Raw genomic sequence first — 25,922 nt, 5'->3', positions numbered from 1 at the left:
TATTTTGAAAAGTAAAATGTGCTATAGAAATATAAAGCTTTCAATAAAAAGCAACACAAGTGATGTGGCTGATTGGGATTTGGACTTGAACTGAGAAGTAAACATCTAAAGTACAGCTTAGAACATTGGTGCTTACTTGAAACCAAATCTTCTGTCTGGGATTCTTCGACTGTCTGGCAACAGCAAAGAATATAAACTTGTTCCTTTACCTACAGAAAGGAAACAGTTTTGTTTGTTTGTTTGTTTTCCTCTAGAGATGGCAAATCCCGAGGTAGTTATAAGTAGCTGCAGCTTTCACCAAGAGGAAAATGGCTGCACTTTTAACCAGAATACATCTCCCTCGGAGGAGCTTCTATTAGAAGAACAGATGAGGCGAAAACTCAAATTTTTTTTCATGAATCCTTGTGAGAAGTTCTGGGCTCGAGGTAGAAAACCATGGAAACTTGTCATACAAATTCTAAAACTTGCAATGGTGACTATCCAGGTAAGCATCTTAGATCAAGAGTTTGGTGAAAGGCCTCTTTTAATAACAAAGAGGATTGTAGACAGTGATTTTTATACTTTTTAACTGTATCCATAATGGAGGACAATAAAGAACAGAAAATAAGGAAGAATGCAATTTATAACCCTCCTCTCTCCAATATTTGTGAAAGAAGACTGGATTTTTTTTTCTTACTTTTTTTCCGTCTCATCTTTCATTAAGTTATAATTTTGGTCACATAATCTAATTAGTTTTCAGAAAAAGGAAATTTTAATATTTGGCTTCCACTTGAGAGGTTTAGCTGAAGCTTTCTGAATCAGCCATGGAAACTAGCTGTTGCCCAACCAGAAGATTCTTTCTTTTCCTAGTTTATTTCCTGGGAATTTCTCTCTCTTCCAAAATTTCTAGGGTTTCTATTAAGGCAAGTACCTGGATTCTCACAGCCCTGTGATCATGGGAGTCCTGCAGTGGAAGAATGTAGAGTTAACAAAAAAGGAGCGGCACAGGTAGTGAAATATGCGACTTCATTTTAGGAGATTTTGAATCTCATTTCCTTGGATTTTCTTAACATATTTGGGGGAAATCATATTTTGTGATTCTTTATGTCTACTAGTGTGATTTACTCTGGTGAAGATCTGTATTTCTATTGGTGAGAGTAATTACCTCTTGTTAAAAACAAAAGGGAAAAATAAAAGCAGATTTTAGTAGGAGAAATGGATGTGAAGCTTTGTCTTTATTAGTACTTTCTCTTCTTGGTGAAAAAAATGCAGAAGTAAATAAATAATTGGTATTCAAAGAGAAAAAAGTTATTTAAACACTGAAGTCACGAATTTTAATAGATTATTGAAACAAATGCTTAAGATTGTCAGAAGCTAAGATGATTTCTACAGTTATATGAAGTTGATAGACTTCTTGCCTTCGTTTCTGATGCTACTTATTGTGTCAAGGGAAATGAACATTTGAGTGACTACTCGACTCTGTTCCAGGACTTTATTTTATTTAATTCCAACATGATTCCTATTGGGTCAATACGAGCATCCTTTATTTTACAGAGGAGGAAACTGATATTTATAGAGTGTTTTAAAAGCCACATGCTAGTCCGTGGCTGAATCAAGACTTTAGAGGTAGGTGCATTCTCTCTAACATATCACCATGAAAATGGATATCCGATTCTCAATATAATAATATTTGACAAGTTGAAATTGGAATTATTCACTTCTAGGTAATAATACAGTGTCACAATAGTGAAAAATATGTGTGTTGTTTCTTATAAATAAGGGAGAAAGCCTATATATCAGAAAAAATATAAAATATTCATATATGTAGAAAACATATATGAATATTTTTTACTTAGAATGATAGGTGCCACTTGAGTGCCATGTTTCAGGCTAAATATTGTATGGACATCATCATGTTCAATTCTGAAAACAAATCAGAGATAATAGTATTCTCATTTTATAGATGAGAACATTGAGGCTTAGTGAGGTGAAAATAGCTTCTCATAGTCAGAAAACTAGAAGAGTAGAACTTAAATTCAAACTCAGGTTTATTCCCTCTAAGACATATGATCTTAATTACTCTTCAGTCTTTTAGGAAGCTCATCTAAGCTGTGTTTCCTAAGGTGGTCAAGAGGAAAATTGGCCAATGGTTTAAAATGTTAACACTGTTAGTAATGAGCACATAAAAAGTGTTTAGGTAAGTTTTTGAAAGGAACTGAGAGTTTCTTAATTGTGATGTTTCCTTAATCTGTATCTGAGCAATCAAGCAAATATTACATCGAGACAACTTTGTAATGGAGCAAATGAAGGTGACTTGGTGACAGATTCCCTCTTTTCAGGGAAAAGAAATTAAGTTGGAGGTTTTGTGTCCTCCAAAGATGTATACAATGATAGGCGTCCTATTAAAAGTTTCCTGTTTCCCACTTCCTGGCTCAGTATTTGAATTATAGCAATTCTATCTCAGCCACCTGTACTCCTGCCTGCCTCTATGCCCTTGAGGGCAGGAACTGTTGCCTTCTCATTGTATCCTCAGTACCTAGCTCAAGGCTGGCCTGTGGGAGATACTCAAGTGTTTGAATGAATTGGTAAGAATGTCTGCGAATTCTCTCTCTCGAGGCTTTTTGGTCATCAGCTTCAAATGATGAAAAATCCCTGGAACATCCAACTATCATCTTATTAGAATTTAAATAGGACTTTTAGCTAAAAGAGTCTCTTCAGAAATGGAAGTTGAGTTAGGTGGAAAGTCAAGACATGTGTAGGGTATAGGGCATACATCATAAGAGGAAATGAATGTGATTTGGAAAAATTATTTAACATCTCTGAACCTTTATGTACTTACTCATCTTGTAAAATAGGTATATTAGGGACTATATTGTAGATTAGTATGAGGAAAGTTCCTGGAATTGAGTATGCCATGTAAAATACATCTTTCCTCACTCTGGGATCAGAGTCAGAGAGTGTATTTTAAACTTAAGAGGTGTGTGTGTGTGTGTGTGTGTGTGGCGTATGAGAGAGAGATTGAGGTGGTTTGGGAGGGAAGAGGAGGTGAAAGACTTGGAGTAAAGTCAGATTTGGATATGGTTGGAAGAGTTTATATTAATATGGCAGCAGAGCAGTTAAACAGCTTTTTTGTGTGTGAATAATTGGTTTATCTGGGGTTAGTCCTGCATGAATGTTAAGGATATCTTATGTTAATATACTTTAATTTAGAGATGAGTTAAAAAGATATTTTTATTTTGGGTCTTGTCACAGTTTTGGTCATTAGACCTAGGAATATAGTTTGATTGCAGGACTTAGACTTATCTGAGGTATTTCTTACATTATATACCTGCTTCAAAACCTTCTTGATGTCCTATGGAATTCATTTTTAAACTCTTATACTTGCTGTTCAAGCCCCTGCACCAATTGTCTGCACTTCTCTGCTCATTTTTTTTCCCTCACTGTTGCTCTAATTGAATTATGTTGGTATCATCAGTGATACCAACATGCCCCCAAAAGCGCTAAGTTCTATGTTAGTTTCTTAGCCTTTCCCTTATGCTCTTCAGATGTCCTCTGCCCAAATTCTGCACATACTTTGGAGTTTCTGTCATTCTTTCTTTCCTAAGTAAACCTTCCTATTTCTGTAGCCAAAGTGACTTCGTTTCTCTGAACATTTAAAGAACTCCTTAAGGACTTCTCTGAACTCTTAAAGCTTCTGATGATTGGGATAATGTCATAAGTGAGATCATACACGAAAAGTGCAAAGCCGCTTTCTTTTTCTTTAGAACTAGAAACCCACCTTATATTTAAATCAATCCACAGCTACCAAAAGTTTAATTTCTATTGAACATATTCAGGATTAATTAGACATTCAATCTTGAATAGATAAATTGATCATTCTATGGATACCTTTTATTTCTTTGCTTTTTCATCTTCTTACTTTTCTTTTTTTTCTTTTAAGCTGGTCTTTTTTGGGCTAAGTAACCAGATGGTGGTAGCTTTCAAAGAAGATAACACTATAGCATTCAAACACCTCTTCCTAAAAGGATATGTGGATCAAACATATGCAGTGTACACACAAAGTGATGTATACAGTCAAATCATCTTCTCAGTGAACCAGGTAAGTCAAGCATGTGCATTCTTTTTTTGAAATGTACAGATAATCTAATGGGATTTCTTGATTTTTCCCTCTCAGGGGTGCATGTGCATTTATTACTTGGGAGAAAGAATAGACTAGAAAATTGTTGCAATGTACATGATAGAAACTAACATTGAAGTGTAGAAGGGTGAACATTTCTCTAATGACATGTATATATGACAAGGATAAAACCATTTTAAATTCTTTTTTAAATATTGCCAACAAACGTTTGCAAAATTAGAAATTGAGAAAAGCTTTTGTTTAGTAACAGAGAGACAGAAACTTTAAAGACTTAATTAAAAAAACCAGAGTCAGGGCTTGGCATGAGAGCCTCAAAGATTTTAGATGGCTAACTGTGACCTTGGTTGTAAGTAGTCATTAAGTCTTCAGAGTTTATATTTTCAGGGGCTCTTAACACATAATGAGAATATTAACTTTGTAGAGTGTATATAGCAACTAAGACCTGAAAGTTTATTTAAAAAATAAGTACAGCCTTTATGTCATACATAACAATGACCTCATTGTAACATTGATTAACTGTCAAAAAAATCTTGTTTTTCATACAGATGAGTCAAATTCCTATTCTGAGTTTCTAATTAATCTGTTTTTGCTATAAACAGTATCTTCTCAAGATCCTAAATCTCTTATTTTGTACATATCATTGAAAATGTTCTTGAAGTAGTATTTCCAACCTGGGTTGGTTTGCAGACCACATTTAAAAATTATTACAACTCTTCTTGAAAAAATTTTTATAGTGCAATTATGGCTCTTCATCTTCTAGAAACAATCTATGCATAGTGAGATAGTAAATTGCTAGGATAGGATATATCATTATGGTACCAAGGCTTTCTATTAGTATTCTGATTGTGAAAATTACCTGAAATCTATAGAAATAGAAGTAAGCTGTATAAGTTGTTAAACAGAATTATGTACTATAACATATAAAGGAAAAAAATAGTATAATGCTGGAGATATTGTTTCGAAGTTTTTGTTTTAAGCTTACTAAGGTTCTCTAAAGCTACTCTGAACCAAATTGATAGTTTGCTCAGTTTGTTTTTTTCAGGGGGGATTGTAGAGGCAAGAAGTAAATAGTTCATTAAATTCTTCTTAATATACCTTTATTAGTAGGCTTAAAATTAGTTTTAAAAACATAGTGCTATTTGGCATTCAGGCCATTCTGTTTATCAGATTTTTATATTCTTTGTGATTAATGGGATCAGTATTCTACCTGATTCCAGAGAAATAAAAAGGGAAAATGTGGACCGATATTAAAGAGGGATTTTTTTTTTATTATAAGGAAATATCTTGATAGTTGAGATGATAGCCACCAAGGACAAAGAACAGATAGAGCAGTGGCTTCTCAGCTCTTAGAATTATTTACATGACTAGTTAGTTATCTTGAAGGGTTTAGCCCCCAGATGTCCTCTGACTAGACCATCTTTAGGGCCCATCCTGATTCCACACTGGTTATAACAACATCACTATTTGTTTATTATATATGGTTATATATTTGAATGTCAAAACACTAGTCATTTTGTTTTAAGTTATATACTGCCTTTCTGCAATCATTTTGTGGATCATCTTTACTGGGTTCCTTTCTTTCCTCTGCTCATTAAATTTAGGCAGTCCTCAAAAATTTGTCCTTTTCCTGTGGAATTTCCTCTACTATACTGCCTGAGCCATGCCCAAGGTGACACGACTCCTAAACAGGTGCTCACACTGCTGTGTGCCAGACAATTCACAAGCACTTCAGAACCACCCCGTCCAAAGCAGGTTCATAGTCTCTTCCCACCTTTGCCCCCAGCCTGTGTCTCTTTCTGATCAATTGCTTAGTTTTAAAGGGCTCAGGGTCTTAGAATCATTTACTCTTGCAGCTTAAGCACAGTTAATAAATTCCTACTTCTGATTGGCTTCCCTTCTTCCCCACCCACTGCCCTACCACTTCTTGATTGTTTTTTAAAGAATTCACTTAAAATCACAGACTCGATCGCATATATATGTATATGCAATATATATGTATGTGTTTGTATATATATATGCAATATATATGTATATGTCGCATATATATATTGCACTTAAAATCACAGACATACACTTAAAATCATAGACTCGATTGCATATATATGCAATATATATGTATTGTATATATAGATATGTATTTCATATATATATATATCGTGTGTATATATGCAATATGTGTGTGTATCAGTGTTCACATAAATTATGCAATCAAGTCTGTGATTTTAACTGACTCCTTTAGAAAACAGCCAAGAAATAGTAGGGCAGTGGGTAGGGAAGAAGGGAAACCAACTAGAATGAATAAATGAGCTCAAAGGTTCATTATATGTGTTAGGTTCAAGTGGTCACAGAAGGACCTCAAAGGAGCAACAGTTTTAATATGTTTTACTTTGGGTGCCACATCACTCAGATTAGGATCTTTACTGTATTTTTATATTATCTCTCAAAGGATGTCCTGAGACCCATGGATATGCTTGAAAAACTCTTTTTCTCAGGACAGAGTTGCAGAGGCAGTGGGACAGAGGCCTAGCCTGATTAAAGCTCCAGAGAAGTCACAGCCACTTAGGTGCCCCATCAGTCAATTCCATAGGTCATCCTCCCTCCAACATAGTCCCACACTATATTCCTGGCCCAGGGTCCTCTGACTCGGGCTCCAGAGCGTCCCTTTAGCTGGACACAGCCCTGCCACTTGCCCCTGACCATCCAGCTCTCACAGGTGCTCCAACCTCCAGAAAGAGTCTTAATAGGACAGCAAGGAAGACTGGTTGTAGTGTAGCTTATAATGTTATCAGGTACCTACAGCCCTGTGCCTCAGGTCTTTTGTGTTTCAAGATCTTACAAGGTTTGAGACATATAGTTTCTGTGGTCAAGAGTTTCAGATTTTAGGTAATTCCTGTAGGGATTTGCCTCACAAATAGCTGGCACTCAGAAGGGCTAAAGGACCCCATTTAGATATGACTTTACATGACCTCTGCTAGCTTTTCCAGCTTTACCTCATTATACACCCCACATTCCATGCACACTGATCTACTTGGTACCTCGTGTGTGTTACATGTCATTGAGTCAGTTCCAACTCCTGGCGACTCCACGAGTGAGTGATGTCCACAATGTCCTGTCCTCGACAGCCCTGCCCATCTTCTGTAGACTCATGCCCGTGGCTTCTATTATGAAGTCAATCCATCTCATATTTGGTCTTCCTCTTTTCCTGCTGCCTTCCTTTTTCTACAGCATCACTGTCTTTTCCAAAGAACCCCTGCTTTTTCATGATGTGCCTGAAGTACCATACCACACTCAATCTCTTACTGTCTTTTTCATTTAATGAACTCTTTGCCTCTTATGTCTTCCCCCATCACATAAAAATACTAATATGGCTCAGAGTAGCTTTAGAAAGACTTAATACATTTATTTCTTTGAATAGAAAACAAAAATCTCAAAACAAAATATCTCCAGCATTATACTATTTTCCCCCTACATGTAGGACATAATGCTATTTAACAATTTATGCAGCTTACTTCTATTACCATAAATATCTGGCTCATTTTCCCAGTCCCAAGGCTAATAGAAATCTTGGTGCCATAATCACAGATCTTATTCTAGCAGCTTACCATTTCATTGTGCATAGAGTAGCTGTAGTAAATGAAGAGCCACTATCACATTATAATAATTTTTTACCTTATCATTAATTTGACAAGTATTCAAGTACCTACTCTGTGCCTAATACTTTCCTAAGTGCTGGAGTTAGAGTGGTGGACTTGAGAAATTCCTTGCTGTGGAATTTATATTCTAATGCAGGAAGATAGATTTTAAACAAGTTTAACCAAAATCATTTGATTTCATATAGCGATGAGTGCTATGAAGTAAAATAAAGTAACATAAAGCATTACAGTCCATGGCAATCAGAAAAGGATTCTCTGAGGACATAAAATCTGGGGAAGAATTTTCCAGGCTATAGGATTAGCAAGAGCAAAGGCCCTTTAGGCCAGAAAACATTGAGTATGTTTAAAGAAATGCAAAAGAGGCAAGTATGACTGGATTGGGTTTATAGGTCTTGGAAAGGAGCTTTGAAGTCAACTCTGAGAGAGACAAGAAACTGCGGGAGGGCTTTTAGTAGGGGAGAGCCACTAATACACATTAGCAAAGGCTAACATTTATTCACTCAAATATTTAGCATCTGTTATGTATCAGATATTGTTTTTGGTACATGAATACAGCAGTGAACAAAGTCAAGGAAGTCATATTCTAATACAAATAGATAGGCAGTAAACAAGTAAATGAGGATATCATCTGTCATTTGGTATAAGTATACTGTAAACCAAAAAAAGAAGCAGCAGCAGAAAGAGGGAATACATGGAGGTGGTTAGGGAAGGCCTCTCTGATAAAGTAATAGGTGAGCAGAGAGCAGACGAAGAGGTGGTTGCTATCTCAAAGAAAAAGCTTCCAGGGAGAAGAAAGGACAGAAACGAAGTCCTGAACAGGTTCATGTTCTGAGTGTCACTATTCTAAGGGTTTCGCTGTGTTAATTCAATTAATTTTGCGACAGTCCTATGAGTTCTTTATGAAGACTAGACTTTGGTGAGTGTGCAGATTGGATAAAGGAAAATCAGGCAGACCAGGTGGGAGATGATGTTAGTATGAACTAGGATAATAGCAGCGAAGGTGATGAGAAGCAGTCAGATGTGGGATATAATTTGAAAGTGATGCATGATTTTCTGATGAATTGGAAGTGGAGGATGAGAGAAGGAGACTAAAGGATAATTCCTAAGTTTTGGCTTGAACAACTGATCAACCTTTAGTAGAATTATTTATCTATGTGTCCATCCCACTAAATTATTAATCCCAAGAGAGAGACACCATATCCTTATCTTTGTATCACCAAGTGTGTCAAACAACATTGTCACAGTCACCTTTGAAACACTTAGTTTTGTGTTTTTCATCTGCAGAAATCTATTAAAAGTTTTAAGTTGACAATTCTAATGCACCATAATATTCTTGTTTGTTTAAGTTAAAGGATTCACCAGGAGAGGAGAATATTGCTTTGAAAGTGACTAAACTGTATTCTTGCAAAGATAAATATTTAAAAAATATTTTTTTTATAAAAAGTTTTACTGGTTAGCCTGGAGCAATTGTATCTCCCTTTCTATATTGCAATAGTATAGCAAAACTCTGTCTTGACAGGAAATAGATCAAAGGTAAATCAAATTTGTCTTTGCATCGCAAGTAAAAACCAGTTCCTGAACATGGTTTTTTTTTTTTCACAGGAGGAAAGAATCTCTGAAACTATGGGTTTAAACCTTTAATTTTGCAGATAAAGAACCAGAAACCCAGAAAGTCTGTGGCTTGCCTAAGGTCACAGAATTGACAGTTGAACTCAGAACTCTAATTCTTGAGTGCTTTTCCCTCCTCTGCTGTCCTGATGCACACAGTAGCTTGTTACTCATATTAATGCAAATGTCTCCACCAGAGTAGAGGTGGGAACCTGACATTTTCCAAGGCAGGGAGGGAGGGGAATCATGGCTTTACTTTTGCCCTGGCCGGCACTCCCATTTTGTTTCTCTTTTTGGTTGAAGTATTTGCAGCTACCTAACATCTCAGTTGGGAATCATGCTTATGAGAGTAAGGGTACGGAACAGTCTGGTATGGCGATCTGTCAGCACTTCTACAAGCAAGGAAACATCTGTCCTGGAAATGATACCTTTGACATTGATCCAATAATTGAAACTGGTAATGTTCTTTTATAAGCTAGAACTTCCATTTCTAGCTCCTTGATTTATACTTAAAATCAGTAATTTCATCTCTGAAAATATTGATTTGGTCTGTGTTATTAGGTCATTGTAAGAACCGTATAGGAATTATTATGTGTTCAGCCAGGTACTGTTCTAAGCCCTTTACTATAACTCATGATTAAAAATAAAAACAAAAACAAAAAAACCTCCAACAAGGGTAAGGTTTATTATTATCCCCAATTTTTAGAAGACTAAATTATGGCTCAGAGAATTAAGTGATCTGCTAAAGATGAAACTAGTAAGAAGCAGTGCTGAAATTTGATCTAGGCTGTCTATACTCTTAGCTACTATATTCTGCCTCTCATGCCGAATAAGCCAGTTAAATAGGCAGATATTATCCTTACAAAACATTATGCTTGCAAATTCTTGATGTATATAAAACTCTCTCTTTTCACTATTCAGTATCTTTGGGGTAGGTTGGGGGAGGGATGAGAAACAGAACTTAGAATAGCACGACTTATTCTTATTAGCAGAGTTTTATTTGCAATTCGTACCTAAAACATTAGCTTAAGTCATTCACTTAAAAAATAAGTATTTGAATGCTTTCAACAATAGCCACTGGGACTTTTTCTTTTTTTCTTTTCTTTTCTTTTTTCTTTTTTTTTTTTTTGAGAGGGATAATAAAGGATTACAGTATTGATTAGTGAAAACTTTCTAAGATGCCATCTTCCATTTTTTTTTCTTCTTAAAGTGCTTACTGAGGAAAAATAGTTAATACATAATATTAAAAAAAATAGCTCCTTTAAAGTTGAAAAATGCAAGTGCTTCAAACCTGTGTTTAGAATACAAAAAAAGTTGGAAGGACTCAAAGTTTAGGCTTAAAGGACAGGAAAGAAGATAGCATTCTATGGAAGACTAATGAGATAGAGTTCAGATGGTTGTCCACTCCCATCCACTGCAGTAATGTAGCCACTTATGTCTAAAAATAACAAATGAGTGATTGTAACCAAGTGGTATGGATGTCTAGCCTTTAAAATCTCAATTCAGAAAAATACTAATTAGAATCTGAATATCTAGTTTTAAATACATTATCTTTATGCAGTTTTATTAATTTTGGATGCTATATTGTTTTGCTTCTTTCTATGCCAGAGTGTTTCTTTGTGGAGCCAGATGAATCTTTTTATATTGGAACACTAGAAGAAAATAAACTCAACTTAACCCTGGACTTTCACAGGTGAGGGAAGCAGAAGGGAATATAACTTATGATTGTGTGTATATGTTTTCACTGCACTAAAATCTCCTGTTTTCTAGACTCCTAACAGTGGACCTGAAGTTTAAACTGAAGGCCATTAATCTGCAGACTATTCGTCATCACGAACTCCCTGACTGTTACGACTTTACTCTCACTGTAAGTGTGCACTGGGCTGAATTTGTTTCCAGTCTGGAGATAAATTGTTTCATCTAGTTATATGCTTCATCTACTTTTATTAAGGCATAGTCGAATATATAGGATATTTCCATTTGAATGTGCATAGAGGAAGCATCAGTACAACTAGCTCTCTTTTCTTATAACTTGTTTCCTTGTTAATTATGTCTTGTAAGTTCTATGAGGGCAGGGACCTTGCCTTGTTCATTGCTCTGTCTCCAGTACGAAGAGCAGTGTCTGGCACCGTGTATGTGTTCAAATACAAAAGGAACAGAAATTTTTAGGTTCTGTATGGTCAACAGTTAGTGGTCTGTGGCTGAGGGCTGAAGGTCATTGTCAAGGGTTCTTGCTGAGTTTTCTCACCGTGAACATTTATAGCCTTTGGGTTATTGCTTACAGTGCCTTCCTTGTGCTGCCTCTGAATGCTCTGGTTAGTTTCTCCCCCGCCAGCTCACCCTTTCTCTTCTATGTTCTCTACATTCCAGTTGTAAATAGAGCTATTAATGCTCTCTAGAGAGCACAAGATGCCTCTCATGTGAGTCCATCACCAGACGAAAGTCAGAGTCAGTAACAATGCAGTATGGACATATGCAGGAAAGCATTTTTTACAACTTACCTTCATATGATTCAAATTTTTATTACTTCAGCATTAGTTTGTATCAAAAGCTGTGTACACAATACTCAACTAATTGACTGTAGGAAATCAAGTTTTCAGAAATTGGGATTAAAAAATTTTCAGAACATAGTGTAATATAATAATATTCATATTATGTAACAAGAAAAAGCTCTGAAACTATAAGACAATTTTGACTTAGGCTACAAATTTTAAACCTGATATAAATTTTCAACATTACTTGATTTTTTAAAAATTGAATTGTTATCCAATCTCATCTCCTCTCTCTCTCTCACTCTCTCTCTCTCATTGGTAAATTGTACTTTTCAAAATTTTTGTTAAATTTTTAAGGCTTAGTTCAACTGACACCTCCTTCATGGACCCATTTGTGATTCTTCAGTTAGAAAAGCATTCTGTGCTCTGAACTTTCAGGTTTTATTTTGTTTTTGTTTTTGTAATTTCAATGGTCTTACCACCTTCTCCTTTGTTTTAGGATTTTCTAGGTGTTTATCGTCAACCCTGCTAGATTCAAAGCTCCTTGAAGGCAGGGATCTTTTCATCAATCTTTTCCTCCCTCAAAGAACATAGTAGGTGACTCAAATATCGAATGAATGAATGAAACACTTGTAAAATGTAGATCCTTTTCAGTGAGTCAATACAGTGGTAAAGGCAACTTGGCTTGTTAGCCACATGCAGATGTTATATTTTTATCATTATTGTAGAATCACCTCAAGCTATGCCTGTGCATTGTGGATTTAGCAATGCATCTCATAGAACTGTGGTAGAACTTACATTCATATAAAGTAGTTTCATCATAAAAGCTACTAGTGCAACTTCATTGTCATAAGTAAATGTAGACTGGAACAGCATACATATGATAAAAAATGCAGGGACTTTGTAGTCAGACAAGCCTAGATTTTAATTTCAGCTCACCAGTTTGTAGCTATGTAGCTTTAGGAAAATTACTTAATTGGTTTGAGCCTCAGTTTTCTCATTTGTAAAACAAAATTAATGCCCACCTACCTGACAAAGTTGTTGTCAAGATAGATGATAACATATATAAAGGACTTATCTAAGTATCTGGTATATAGCAGATATCCAATTCATTCAACAGCTATTTATTAAACCTTTTCTGTGTGTGCCCAGTTGGATTTACAATATAAAAGTAGTGCATTAGCATTCATTCATAGTAGTTTGATAAATTCTTTCACCATGTATTTTTAAGCTATTTATTAGTCATATAAACATCTGTGTCTGCTTGAGCTGACTTTTATTATTATGAAATGGAACTCTTCAACCCTAGTAATAGGCTTTGCTCTAAAATTTACTTTGTCTGATGTTAATATAGCCATTTCAGTTTTTTTTTGATTAGTGTTAGCATGGTATATCCTTTTTCATCCTTTTAAAACTATATGCGTCTTATATTTAAAGTGGGTTTCTTAATAAGCATATAGTTCAGTCTTGCTTTTTTAATCCAACTTCACAATCTCTTCCTTTAAAAAAAAATTTTTTTTCAATTATACTGGCATACAACATAGTGATTAGACATCTGTATAACTCACAAAGTGGTCACCTCAATAAATCTAGTACCCCTCTGACACCATACATGGTTATTACAATATTATTGATTATATTCCTTATGCTATATTTTATATCTCCATGACTACTTTGTAACTACCTATTTGTACTTCTTAACTCCTTCCCCTTTTTTCACCAACTCCTTGCTCCCCCTTCTATCTGGTAACCCTCAAAATGTTCTCTGTATCTATGAGTTTGTTTCTGTTTTTTTGTTGTTGTTGTTGTTCGTTTGTTTATTTTGTTCTTTAGATTCCACATGTATGTGAAATCATATGGCATTTGTCTTTCTCTATCTGACTTACTCCACTCAGCACAACACCCTCTAGGTCCGTGTGAAATATCTTTTTCTGTCCTTTCACTTTCCCATCTGTGTGTGTCTTTTGATCTGAAGTAAGTCTCTTGTAGGCAGCCTATGTAAGGATCTTGTTTTCTTATCCATTCAGCCACCCTGTCTTTTAATTGGAGCATTTAATTCTTTTTCATTTGAAATACTTGTTGATAGATATGTAGTTATTGCCATTCTTTATTCATATTTTTGATACATATTTTTCTTCTTCTTAAAGTCCCTCCAACATTTCCTGTAATACTGGCTTAGTGGTAATGAACTCCTTTAGCTTTTTCTTTTATATGAAGCTCTTTTATAGCTTTGCTGGGTAGAGTAATCATGGTTGTAGGTCCTAGCTTTTCATCAGTTTGAATATTTTTGTGCCAAGCCCTTCTGGCCTGCAAAGTTTCTGTTGAGAAACTGGCTGATAGTCTTATGGCAAGTCCCTTGTAGGTAACTAATTGCTTTTCTCTTGCGCTTTTAAGAGTCTCTCTTTCATATTTAACCTTTGGTATTTTAATTACGATGTGTCTGGTGTGGGCCTGTTTGGGTTCATCTTGTTTGGGACATGCTGAACTTCTTAGGGTTGTATGTCTATTTCCTTCAACAGGTTAGGAAAATTTTTCATCATTATTTCTTCAAATAGGTTTTCAATTTTTTGTTCTCTCTCTTCTCCTCCAGGTACCCCTACGATGCAAATGTTGTTATGTTTGATGTTGTCACAGAGGCTCCTTAAACTGTTTTCATATTTTTGGATTCTTTTTTCTTGTTGCTGTTGTGATTGGGTATCCTCCACTACCCTAAGCTCTAAATCACTGATTTGATCCTCTGTTTCATCCACTCTGTTGATTCCCTCTGACGTACTCTTCATCTCAGATATTGTATTCTTCATTTCTGACTGGTTCCCTTTGTTTTCCTTCTCCATTTTACGTGTCCTATCTCTTTGTTTAAGTTCTCACCGAGTTCATCTACTCTTCCCCTAAGTTCACTGAGTATATTTATAACCAGTATTTTGAACTCTGCATCTGGTAGATTGTTTGTCTCCATTTTGTTGAGCTTTCTCTGGAGCTTTTTTCTGTTTTTTCATGGAGGACATGTTTCTTTGTCTCCCCCTTTTGGCTACCTCCTTATATCTGCTTCTACGTATGAGGTAGAGCTCCTAAATCTCTTGGTCATAGTAGAATGGCTTCATGTAGTAGACGTCCTGTGGGGCTCAGTGGCACAGTCTTCCCTGGTCACTTGAGCAAGGTGCTCAAGGTGTGTCTCTTTTATGGGTTGTGTGTGCCCTCCTGTTATAGTTGAGTCTTCGTTGCTGTTTGCACACTGATGGGAGGGATTGACACTTGGGCTGATTGATTGTGAAGACTGGCTGGTGAGGGGCTGATCCTGTGGAGCAAGATTCACTTTAGTGGGGCTCTGGTGCCTGCTCAGTCTACTCTTCAGATGTGTTTTTCTCAGGTGTAGCCCTAGTTGGTATTCCTGCTCCAGAGCTGGTGATAGCAGGCCACTGGGTGTGCTGGCCCAAGGGCTTCCTAGGAGGGGTCTAGCTGCAGGCCAAGTTTAGTTGTAGCCTGTGTACCTCCTGGGGCCACCTGATAAGAGTCACCAAGCAATTCACAGATGGCTGCCACTTGTGCTGGGCTTATAGATGCCTTGTGAGGCCAAGCCAGGAACCCAGGCTGGATGCCGCTAGTGCGGGGTTTGGAGCTGCTCAGCAAGAGGTGCTCAGCAAGAGATTTTAGGAAAGTCTGCAGCAAAAGCCAAGACAGGCCTTTTGTATGGAATAAACCACTAAAAGTGGCCTCGGTGGGTCCACAGGTTGGGAGAGGCGGAGTCTTAGGGAATCACCCGGGCAGTGTGTTAGCCAGGTCAATGGAGACTCAGATATGGCACCTACCTGCATCTGCACACTGGGAATGGGGAGAGTTCAACACAGGAACAATAGATACTGCTAGTACTTCTGTCCAGGAGAAAGCCACCTCTCTGACCCTTGTCCTGAAGTCCAACAACTCAGTGTCTCCCCGTATGTCCCTGGCTCTCCTCCAGTAGCTGCCCCAGCACTGGAACTCAGAGTGAGTCCATCAGCAAGTAAGTCCAGGTGCAGGCCCTTTAAGAGGAATGTCTGCAATCCTGCAGCCCTCTGTCTCACTCAGGCATCATGCCTGCTGTTTTTCACAGCCAGAGGTTGTAGGGACTTCTCTTCCCAGCACTGGAACCCTGGGCTGGGTGCCTATTATGGGGCTGGGACCTCTTGCTTCTCAGGTAGGGAAGGGGGCTTTGCAGCCAAGATAACCCTCCTGATTCTCCATCACCATATGTAGTTGTGGGACCGGGTGGTTTTGCATCTTCGCCCCTCCTACCAGTTCGTGGTGACTTCTTGTGTTTGTCCCTAGTCATAGGGCTTCTGTTCAGCCAGACCTTAGACAACTCCCAATGATGGTTGTTCTGTAGCTTCATTATAATTATGGTGTAGTAATGAGAAGAGGCGTGCACAGCCTGTACCTTCTATGCCATCTTGACTGCCCTACCTCTCTTCCTTTTAATTAGGGTACTTAGACCATTTAAACTGCATGTAATTTGCATGTGATTATTAATATGGTTTCTCTGTCTCTTTTTCAATTAACTAGGTATTTGTTGTTTCCATTTTATCTCATTCGTCAGCTTATTAGCTATAATTCTTTGTTGTATTATTTTAGGGTATGTAATGCACATATTTAACTTAATACAGTCTACATTCAGATGCTATACCATTACATGAATAGTATAAGAACCTAACAACAATATATTTCATTTCTTCAATCTTGGCCTTTATGTTACTGTTGTCATACAATTTACTTTCCAGATGTGTTACAAAATACATTATTAATTTTGCTTTAAATAGTCAATTATCTTTTCAAGTAATTTAAGTAATAAGAAAAAAGTCTTTTTATTTGCCCTGTAGTTATCATTTTCAGAGTGCCTCATTCCTTTGTGTAGCTTCAGGTTTCCATCTGGCATTTTCCTTATGCCTGAAGAGCCTTCTTTAACATTTCTTATAGTGCAGATCTGCTGGTGATGAATTCTCTCAGCTCGTGTATGTCTGAAAAAGTATTTCGCCTTCATTTTTAAAAGTTATTTTCACTGGGTATAGAATTCTAGTTTTTTTTTTTTCTTGTACTTTAAAGATGTTGCTCTCCAGCCTTGCATTGCTTCTGATGAGAAATCTACTGTCATCGTCATCTGTTCTGCTGTATAGGATGTGTTTTACCACTTCTGGCTGCTTTTAAATTTTTTCTCTTTAGCTACGATTTTAACAATTTCATTGTAATATTTCTTGGTATAGTTTTCTTCATGCTTCTTGTGTTTGGAGTTCATTGAACATCTTAGTTCTGTGGGTTTATAGTTTTTATTATATTTGATATTTACTCCATATTATTTCTTCAAATATTTTTGTTTCCTCTCCCTCACTTTTCAGAGATTGTAGTTACATGTATATCTGGGCACTTGAAGTTGTCCCATGGCTCACTAATGCTCTCTTTTTTTGTTTTATTTTTCAGTCTTTTTTTCTCTGTGTTTCATTTTGAATAATCTCTATTGCTATGTCTTCATAATTCACTAATATTTTTTCCTGTACATCTAATCTATTGTTAATTCCATCCTGTGTTTTTCTTCTTTGTTTAAAGAATTTAGCTTCTTCAATACCTTATTAAGATGTGATTAACATTAAGCCTACTATTTCTAAGACCCCAAGGCTCTTTGCGTGGGAAAAGCACGGTTTTTCTTTGGCAAGGATTTCTCACTCATTCAAATAATACTGACCATCTTCCTTGTGTAAGGCTGTGGGCTGAGTTCTCCAGCAGTTATAGAGATAGGCAGACACTGACAATGCCCTTGGTTGCTTATTGAGGAAAAAAGCTTACAGAGCAACATGAAGAAACATAGTAACCAGACTCGTTAAATTTATTTGATTTCTTATATCTTAAGTCATATCAGATTACCTTACATGAAGAAGCTTTGATAAAATTTATTTGAATGACAGACTTTTAAAAGAATTCTCTCTACCCCTCGGGACTTGAAAGAAGAGGAACTAAAAAAAAAAGACTGATTTTTTTGCCTTGCTTTTCAAGTCCTTGAATGAGGAAAGTGGAGGAAGCTAAAAGGGGGAAGAGTAGAGGACTATGGAAGGTGTTCTGGCATGGCTTTGTCCTGCTTGGTGCCTGGTGTCCTACATGGTTATTCTTGAAGCAAGACACGGCTGTCAATTCCCTGTGACCACGTCCTTTGTAATACAGATGGTTCTAGAGTGACTAAGAAATCTAGGTCCAGAAGGAAAATTCGAAAAGCTCCACCTGAAATGTTTTGAGACAGAAATAATGAATCTCTGTGTTAAATTGCAATACTAAAAATCTATCCTTAGCTCAGGACCTCCTGGAAGGTGGGAAAAAGCATAGTTGTGCCAGCTCTTTTAAAAAATATATTAAATATAGTTGGAAAATAATCTTATATTAGTTTCAAGTATACAACATAGTGATTAAATATTTATATACCTTATGATATGATCATTACAGTAAGTCTAGTAACCATCTGTTGCCATGCAGTTATTAAAATATTATTGACTATATTCCCTATGTCCTACACTATATCTCAGTGGCTTACTTATTTTATAACTGAAAGTTTTGTCCCAGCTCTTGCTCATATCGAGAGGGCATCTGGAGGTACTAAGATAGGAAGTAGAGGGAAGTTCTCTTGTTTTAAAGTTGTCCTAGAAACATAGGATTTTAGACACTAAAAAGTAGGAGACATAGTTCGAACTTCTCATTTCACAGAGAAAGAAAGTGAACTTCTCAAGGTTGAATTGAATTAACAATATGTTGGAGATGAGAATCTGGGTCTCCTCTCACAAAGAAAGAATTGTTTCCTAATTAATGCATGGAGGCATATTGGCTTCAAAAACTATAGGTGCGTTTTGACCCTTTTTCTTTTCTTTGCAGATAACATTTGACAACAGAGCCCATAGTGGAAGAATTAAGATAAATTTAGACAATGACATTTCCATGAGAGAATGTAAAGACTGGCATGTGTCTGGATCAGGTAACTGATATATTTTACTAGTTTTCAAAATAGTTGTGAAATTACTGGTCCCAGGAATATATGAAGCATCAAATAAAAGAATTGTACCATTTCCACATCCCTAATTCTCTGCAAGAAGATCAATTCATTGTAGATATTCAATGTTCCAGGCAATACATAAGTTATTAGTAACTGAAATGACTTTTCCTGACTTCTCTATGTGCCCTCATTGGCCTATTTCTTACTTAAAAAAAATAAAAATAAAAAATGCATGCAAGTCCTCCATAAAAAAAAATAAAATAAATAAAAATATAAATAAATAAATAAATGAAATTATGTATGCCCAAACCAATAAGTATTGAATTCTTACTGCATTTTTAATATTTTAAAATATCCTTGGAATATAGGCAGCATCTCTATTTTTATAAATGAAGAAACTAAGGCTCAGAAGAAAATCTTGGTGCCTTTGGCTATACAGTCAAGCACCCCACACATGATAGTTGTCTTCTATATAGGTCAAAAGGTAGACTGGATGAGGAAAGGTTACCTTCCTAGAAATATGGACACAAATTCAGATGTAGTTTGATATAGCATCAAAAATTTTGGAGCTAACTGGAGATAATTGACTGGAAAGGATTGATCTATCTCATTTTCTAGTCCTTTGTAAGTAACTGAATGGTATGTTGTGTTGGACTTAATGACTAGGTCAGGGGTTCTTGGATTCTAGTGAGCCCAGGTACCTAAGATGCAGTTTTCCCAGCAACATGTAGGACAGTCAGTAGGTCTGGGGTGGGCTTAGGATGTGCAGATAGGTAGTCTTTACTCATACCACAGTTGGTTAGTAATTATTTTAAGGATTCCTACTGATTGATGCACTGAGTACAGAAGTGGTAAAGTGAGATGGTGGGGGTAAATAAAATAAAATTTCTTAATTCTAGTATTCTTTCACTAATAAGTAACTTCAAATATATGAGTCTCTTGAATCACAAATTTTATTTCAATTACTTTTTATTTGAAACACTAGCCTATTCTGTTGTCATCTGTAAACAATGTAATACTTCTCCACAAACTTTAGAATAGAGAAAATGAGAGCATATGAAAGTGCCCAACACATAGGCTTTCTCACAAATGTTTGTTTCTGTGTTTTTAAGTTTTTCTAAAGTAGATTTATACATTTGTGTAACAATTATCCTTGTTACACAAGGATATTATATTGGCCCATTGACCAATATAATAAGATACTTCATTACAGAACTATTCTTAAGTGCTTTATAAGTACATAGCAGTCTAACTTGTTCAATAAAGACAAACTCTGTAGCAGAGCATATGATGGCTAAGACTTCTGCCCCCCTTTCTTCATCTGGTTTCACTTGTGCTGGTCAGGGCTTTGCACTTGCGATTCTCCAGAATCTCTGCATGGATGGCTCTGTGTCATCACTTAGGTCTCACCTAAAACCTAATGCCCCCTTGGCGAGGCCTTCCTTTACTATGCGATATAAATGTCCTCATTCCCCTACACCAACCTCCTTCATATGGAGCATTTGTTCTCAAACATTAGTGTCACCTGGAGAGCTGGTGAAAAGTTTCTGATTCAGTGGCTCTAGAGTAGGGCCCGAGAATGTGCATTTCTAATAAGTTCCCAAGGCATGCAAAGAACCACTAATATAGAGTGATAGACAATGGAGACACATTGCAAAGGTTTGAATCCTGACTTTGCCACTTGCCGACTGTGTAACCCTGGACAAATTCCGTGACCTCTGTGTTTCAGTTTTCTCACCTGAAAATGAGGATAATGATTGGGGTTGTCGTGAGGATCGAATGAGTTAATTCATATAAAGTGCTTAGAACTATGTGCAGCATATTAGTACATGTTAGCTATTATGCTTTATTTTCTTCCTATCACTCTTATCTGAAAGTATTTTGTTCATTTACTTGTTTACTTCCTTGCTTGTCTCACTGTAGTAGAATAGAGTTCTGCCATGTCAGGGCCTTGTCTAGCTTGTTCACCATTGTATCTTTAGCACCTAGTAAGACACCCAGCATATAATAGGTTCTTAATAAATATTTTATTATCTAGATAAGCATATTGTAACAGGATATGCAGGAAGACTAACTATATAAAGAACAAGAGACCACAAGCTGTTTAATAGAGATCTTTGATCAATGGTTGTGGCAATTTTTAAAATGACTTTTAACTTTCTTTAAATACTAATGGGAAGAACATTTATCAGGGCTTTTTCTCTTTGTTGCCTTTGTGTAAAGAATGCTTGGAATATTTAAATTACCCTAAAAAAAGAGTGTAAAGGAGCCATATAAAATTTGAAAAAACTTCAGGGTGCAAAAAAGAAAAAAAGAACTGAACCAATAGAAAGGCACACCATGTTTCTGGATGAGATTCAGCCTTCTTCAGTATGTCAAATCTTCCTAAATGAATCTATAAATTTGACACGATCCCCTCCCCAAAATTACCAGTCAGGTTTTTATTGGAATTTGACAATATGATCCTAAAGAATATATATAAGGAAAAGTAAACAAGCAAGAATAACCAGCAAAAATTCCAGAAAAGAGTAATGAGAGGTATTCGTCTTCAGCATTAAAATACACAAAAACATCAAAGGGGTAAGATATGGTACTTGAATATATACAATAATTTGGTACATGATAAAGATAGCATTTCAAATTGTTGGGAATGATAGATTTGCTCTTTTGACTGGCAAAAGTAAAAGATTACTAATATCCGGTGGTGGAGAAGTTGTGGAGTTATGTGCAGGTATATAAACAGACATGATATTTTGGGAGAGCAATTTCTTATGATCTGTTTTTAGAAATATGATATACCTTAACCCAATAATTCCACCTTTAGATATTCATTCACCTAAAGAATCACTTGTACTTGTGCCCCCAGAGGATTTGGAGACTTATTTATAGTAGGGAAAAGCAGATTACAATCTGAGTGTCCATATAAATAAAGTATTGTACATCTATGCTGTGTTATGCAATGCAGCAGTTAAAACAAACCAGGCTAGAAATGAAAAGAAAAAAGTAGATGTCACTGTATTAATGTCCCACTTCATAAGCATGCAATCCTTTTCCTTTCAGTTCAAAGGAACACTCATTACATGATGATCTTTGATGCCTTCGTTATTCTGATATGCTTGGTTTCGTTAATCCTGTGCTTTCGATCTGTGATTAGAGGACTTCGGCTTCAACAGGTAGGGGGTGTTGCATTCTAGGAATGTTACAGACATTTCGATTGACAAATAAATTCACTGTGCTTCCCCTCTTTCCTGAAGGAATTTGTCAATTTTTTTCTTCTCCATTATAAGACGGAGGTTTCTGTTTCTGATCGAATGGAATTTGTCAATGGATGGTACATTATGCTTATTATTAGTGATTTACTGACAATCATTGGATCAATTCTGAAAATGGAAATCCAAGCCAAGGTAAATTCTTTTCCTATTTATGCCACTGTGAGTATCAGATTTGCATTAATAGTAATTTATTTTTCCATAATATGAGAATTTGCAGAGTAAATTATTTCTTTCAAGCATTGTATTGAATAAACTTGGAATCAAAAACAGTAATTTTCTTAAATCTAGTCAGGAAATCTTTTAGACAGGGTTTTTCAAAGTGCGATCCACAGACTTCAGCACTAGAATCATTTGGGTACCTGGTAAAAATGCCCAAGTTAGACGTATTTAATCTAAACTCTGGGGTGGGGCCTGTGAATTTTTACACACACCAAAATATATACAGACATCAAGGTAACTAAGGTAAGAGGTGGTGTTTTTGTTTTGTTTTGTTTTGTTTTATTATTTTATAAGAAATGCCAGAACCTTCAACAAAAGCAGAATAGGACTGAGGTGGGGAGTGAGGCCAAGATGCTATTGTGAGAGTGCCTACAGTTGTTTCCTTGTCCGTTGAAATTGAGAATGTCTCCATTTCTTATTTTTCCCATTGATATGCTACAAGGGTTTCCATTTTAAGTTAGGACTAACCCAGCTTACACATCAGTCCTCTCCCCCCACCTCCCCAAAGCAAAAATCAAATTAAGAAAGTAATATTGTTCAAACTAGTCTTGTTCAAATTTATATTTTTCTAGGCTTGGCTGCAACTAAGAATGAGTATGAGCCTGTTATAATTCAGATTCTTGGGCAGAGACCCACAAATGCAATGGCTCAGATAAGATAGGAACTTATTTTTTTCTCATGTCATAGTCAGAATGAGTTTTCCAGGTTGGCGAGTCACTCTGCTTCACTCAGTCATTCAGAGACCCAAGTTTCTCCCATCTTCTTTCTCTGCCAGCCATTAAGGGCTCACCCAGACTGCATGATTGATGCTGGGTCATCTCACAAACAGGTTGCAGCAAGTGTAAGCGAAAGAATGGTCTGGTGGTAGCTCTTCCACAGTCTAACAGCCTTGATTCCAAGTGGCAGCCTTCATTTCTATTCACATCCCACTGGAGGGAATTTAGTAACATTTAACTGCAAAGGGCTCTGGGGAGTACAGCCCAGGCATATGCCTTGGAAGAAGAGAATAGGTTTAGGTGTACGCGGAGCAGCTGCCACCATGTCATAGCTGTTGTATATATAATCAGAATAGATATTTAACTTTAGGGACAAAAAAAAAAAAAAAGGGAGTAGGGGAGTAGGGGGAGATTTGCAGCAAATATTGATTTTTACCAACCTCAACTATCATAAACCTCAATGATCTCTTAATGGTATCCAATAATCTTTCCACATTTCTCTAGGCCATTCACTCTCCCTGTCATATAGATGATAATTTCATGTCTTCTTCTCTTCTGAAACCTCTAACATCCCTGCCTCATCCCCACTCTCAGCTGATCACCTCACTTCCTATTTCACAAGAACAATAGGAAAAAAAGAGAAATTCTACCAACTCCCACTTTGTCTACCTACCAACATCAGTGTCTACACACTCTGCTTTTTCTCTGTCACTGTGGATATGTTATTTAAGCTACTATTCAAGGCCAACTCCTCCACATGCCTACCACGTGCTGTCCCCATTTGCTTGCAGGCATAGCTCCACCTATTCTTCTTTTTCTCATGCATCAATTTTCTACTCTCTACCATGTCATTCCCATTAGCATGTTTTTTCCTCCCTTTCGAAAAGACACAATCTCTACCTATTTCTCCCTCCTGATACTTCCCCATTTTCTGCTCCTCTTTATATAGCAAAAGAGTAGTTAACCTTGTTTCTGATTCTGCTTCTCCCATTCTCTCTTATGCCTGTTCCAATCAGGCTACCTTGCTACTCCATGGACAGTGTTCTTTTTGAGGACTTCTCATGTTGCTGAGTCTAATAATCAGTTATTGATTTTTCATTTTGACCTATCAGCAGCTTTTAACACTGCAAGCACTTCCTCTTTGTAGATGCACTTTTTTTACTGGGCTATCACTTACCTGTTTTTCTCCTGTATCATAGGCTGGCCCTCTGACTTTTCTTTGCTGGTTTCCTCTCATTGTCCCACTCTAGTAAAGTGATAGTGCATCAATGCATAGTGCTTGGACATCTTTTATTTTCTGCTACTGTCTTCATGATCTCATTCTGTTCCATGTTTTTAAATAGTATCTGTTTGCCGATGATTTCTAAATCTGTGTCTCTAGCTTGGAATTCTTCCCTGAATTCCAGCCTCAAATATCCAACTGTCTATTCCACATCTTCACTTGAATGTCTACTTGGCCTCTCAAATTTAACATACCTAAAAAAGAATTCCTAAGACCCCCACCTCCACAGTCCAAACCTGCATCTTCTTTCTAACTTTAGTTAATACCAACTTTTTTCAGTTGCTAAAGACAGAAGCCATAGATTCATCCTCGATTCCTCTCTTTCACTAATCCCCTCACCCATACATCTAATTCAAAATGAAATCCTACTGATCTATCTTCAAAAGTCACCTCATCACCTCTACCACCAGCCTGGTCTAAGCCACCATCAGCTTTTACTTACATTATTGCAAAAGCCTTCTCGTGCCTCCAACAATCTGCTCTCAACCATAGTAGTCACTATTTGATCATATCACTCCTGTTCGAGGCTCTCAAATCTCCTTAATCTATTCAGAGTAAAAGATAAAGTTGTTAAATTACCACAAGGCCCTAACTATCTGTCCCCTAACCTCTGTGACTCTGTTCTCTCCCCATTACTCACTCCAGCCAGACTCACTGTCTTGCCAGGTGCCTTGAAGCCTTTGCATTTGCTGGTTCCTGTGCCTAGAAAGCTCTTCCTCTTTATTTTGTTTGGTTTGCTCTCTCACTCCCTTTAGGTGTTTGCTCAAGTGCCACCTCTTTAGTGAGACCTTCCCTGATCACCCTATTTAAAATGCAGCCCATACACATTCCTTAACCCTTCTCCTAAATTTCTCCTCGGCACTTAACATTAGCTAATATATCAGTGTTTATTTATTTATTACTGTCATCTCTCTCCCCTCATTAGCATGTAAGTTTCATTAGGGTAGGGAATTTTTTCGGTACACTGCTTTGTCTTTAGAACCTACAACGGTGCCTGACTCATAGCTACCCAATAAATATTTCTTGCTAATAAATTTCTGATTATTTTTTCTACTCTGTTTTAGAGTCTAACAAGTTATGATGTTTGTAGCATACTTCTTGGGACCTCTACGTTGCTCGTGTGGCTTGGAGTCATCCGATACCTCAGTTTCTTTCAGAAGTACAATGTAAGGAATTTCATGGCTCTCCGTGCTGTTGGTATTTTTCTCATTCACAGTTGTTACACTGCTTTGACTGAAGGACGAAAGGATTTTAATGACCTCTCTCACTTTCCCAGCTCCTTATTCTGACACTTCAGGCAGCACTGCCCAACGTTATGAGGTTCTGCTGCTGTGCAGCTATGATTTATTTTGGCTATTGCTTCTGTGGATGGATTGTGCTGGGGCCTTACCATGAAAAGGTACTGCTAAACACCTTTTTTCCCTGGCACCATTAAGCTCTTAGAATAGTGCCACTGGCTTGTTTTGTCTTTTCAAAGGAATTCTTTTTATTCTGTCTTAGCCTGAAAATGTCGAAATAGTATACCTATTGCCATGTTTATAAACTGGTAAGGTTCGACCCACTTGA

At 36.7% G+C, this 25,922-nt stretch overlaps 1 protein-coding gene across 1 annotated transcript in view; it reads left to right on the top strand.

The window, feature by feature from the left end:
* Positions 1-25,922, top strand: part of MCOLN3 (mucolipin TRP cation channel 3) — a 32,190-nt gene that overhangs the window by 2,406 nt on the left and 3,862 nt on the right. Inside the window, exons 2-11 of the mRNA XM_039838718.1 lie at positions 255-484; positions 3,920-4,078; positions 9,682-9,835; positions 10,987-11,071; positions 11,149-11,245; positions 18,750-18,849; positions 21,928-22,040; positions 22,122-22,271; positions 25,421-25,522; positions 25,633-25,755. Of these exons, the coding sequence (XP_039694652.1) occupies positions 257-484; positions 3,920-4,078; positions 9,682-9,835; positions 10,987-11,071; positions 11,149-11,245; positions 18,750-18,849; positions 21,928-22,040; positions 22,122-22,271; positions 25,421-25,522; positions 25,633-25,755 (1,311 nt within the window). The 5' untranslated portion in view covers positions 255-256. The remainder of the gene's footprint in view (positions 1-254; positions 485-3,919; positions 4,079-9,681; positions 9,836-10,986; positions 11,072-11,148; positions 11,246-18,749; positions 18,850-21,927; positions 22,041-22,121; positions 22,272-25,420; positions 25,523-25,632; positions 25,756-25,922) is intronic.

Source organism: Pteropus medius, unplaced genomic scaffold (assembly GCF_902729225.1).
Source record: "Pteropus medius unplaced genomic scaffold, Ma_sr-lr_union100, whole genome shotgun sequence".
NCBI classification, from domain to species: Eukaryota; Metazoa; Chordata; class Mammalia; order Chiroptera; family Pteropodidae; genus Pteropus; species Pteropus medius.
This window is presented reverse-complemented; position numbering and strand designations above follow the sequence as displayed.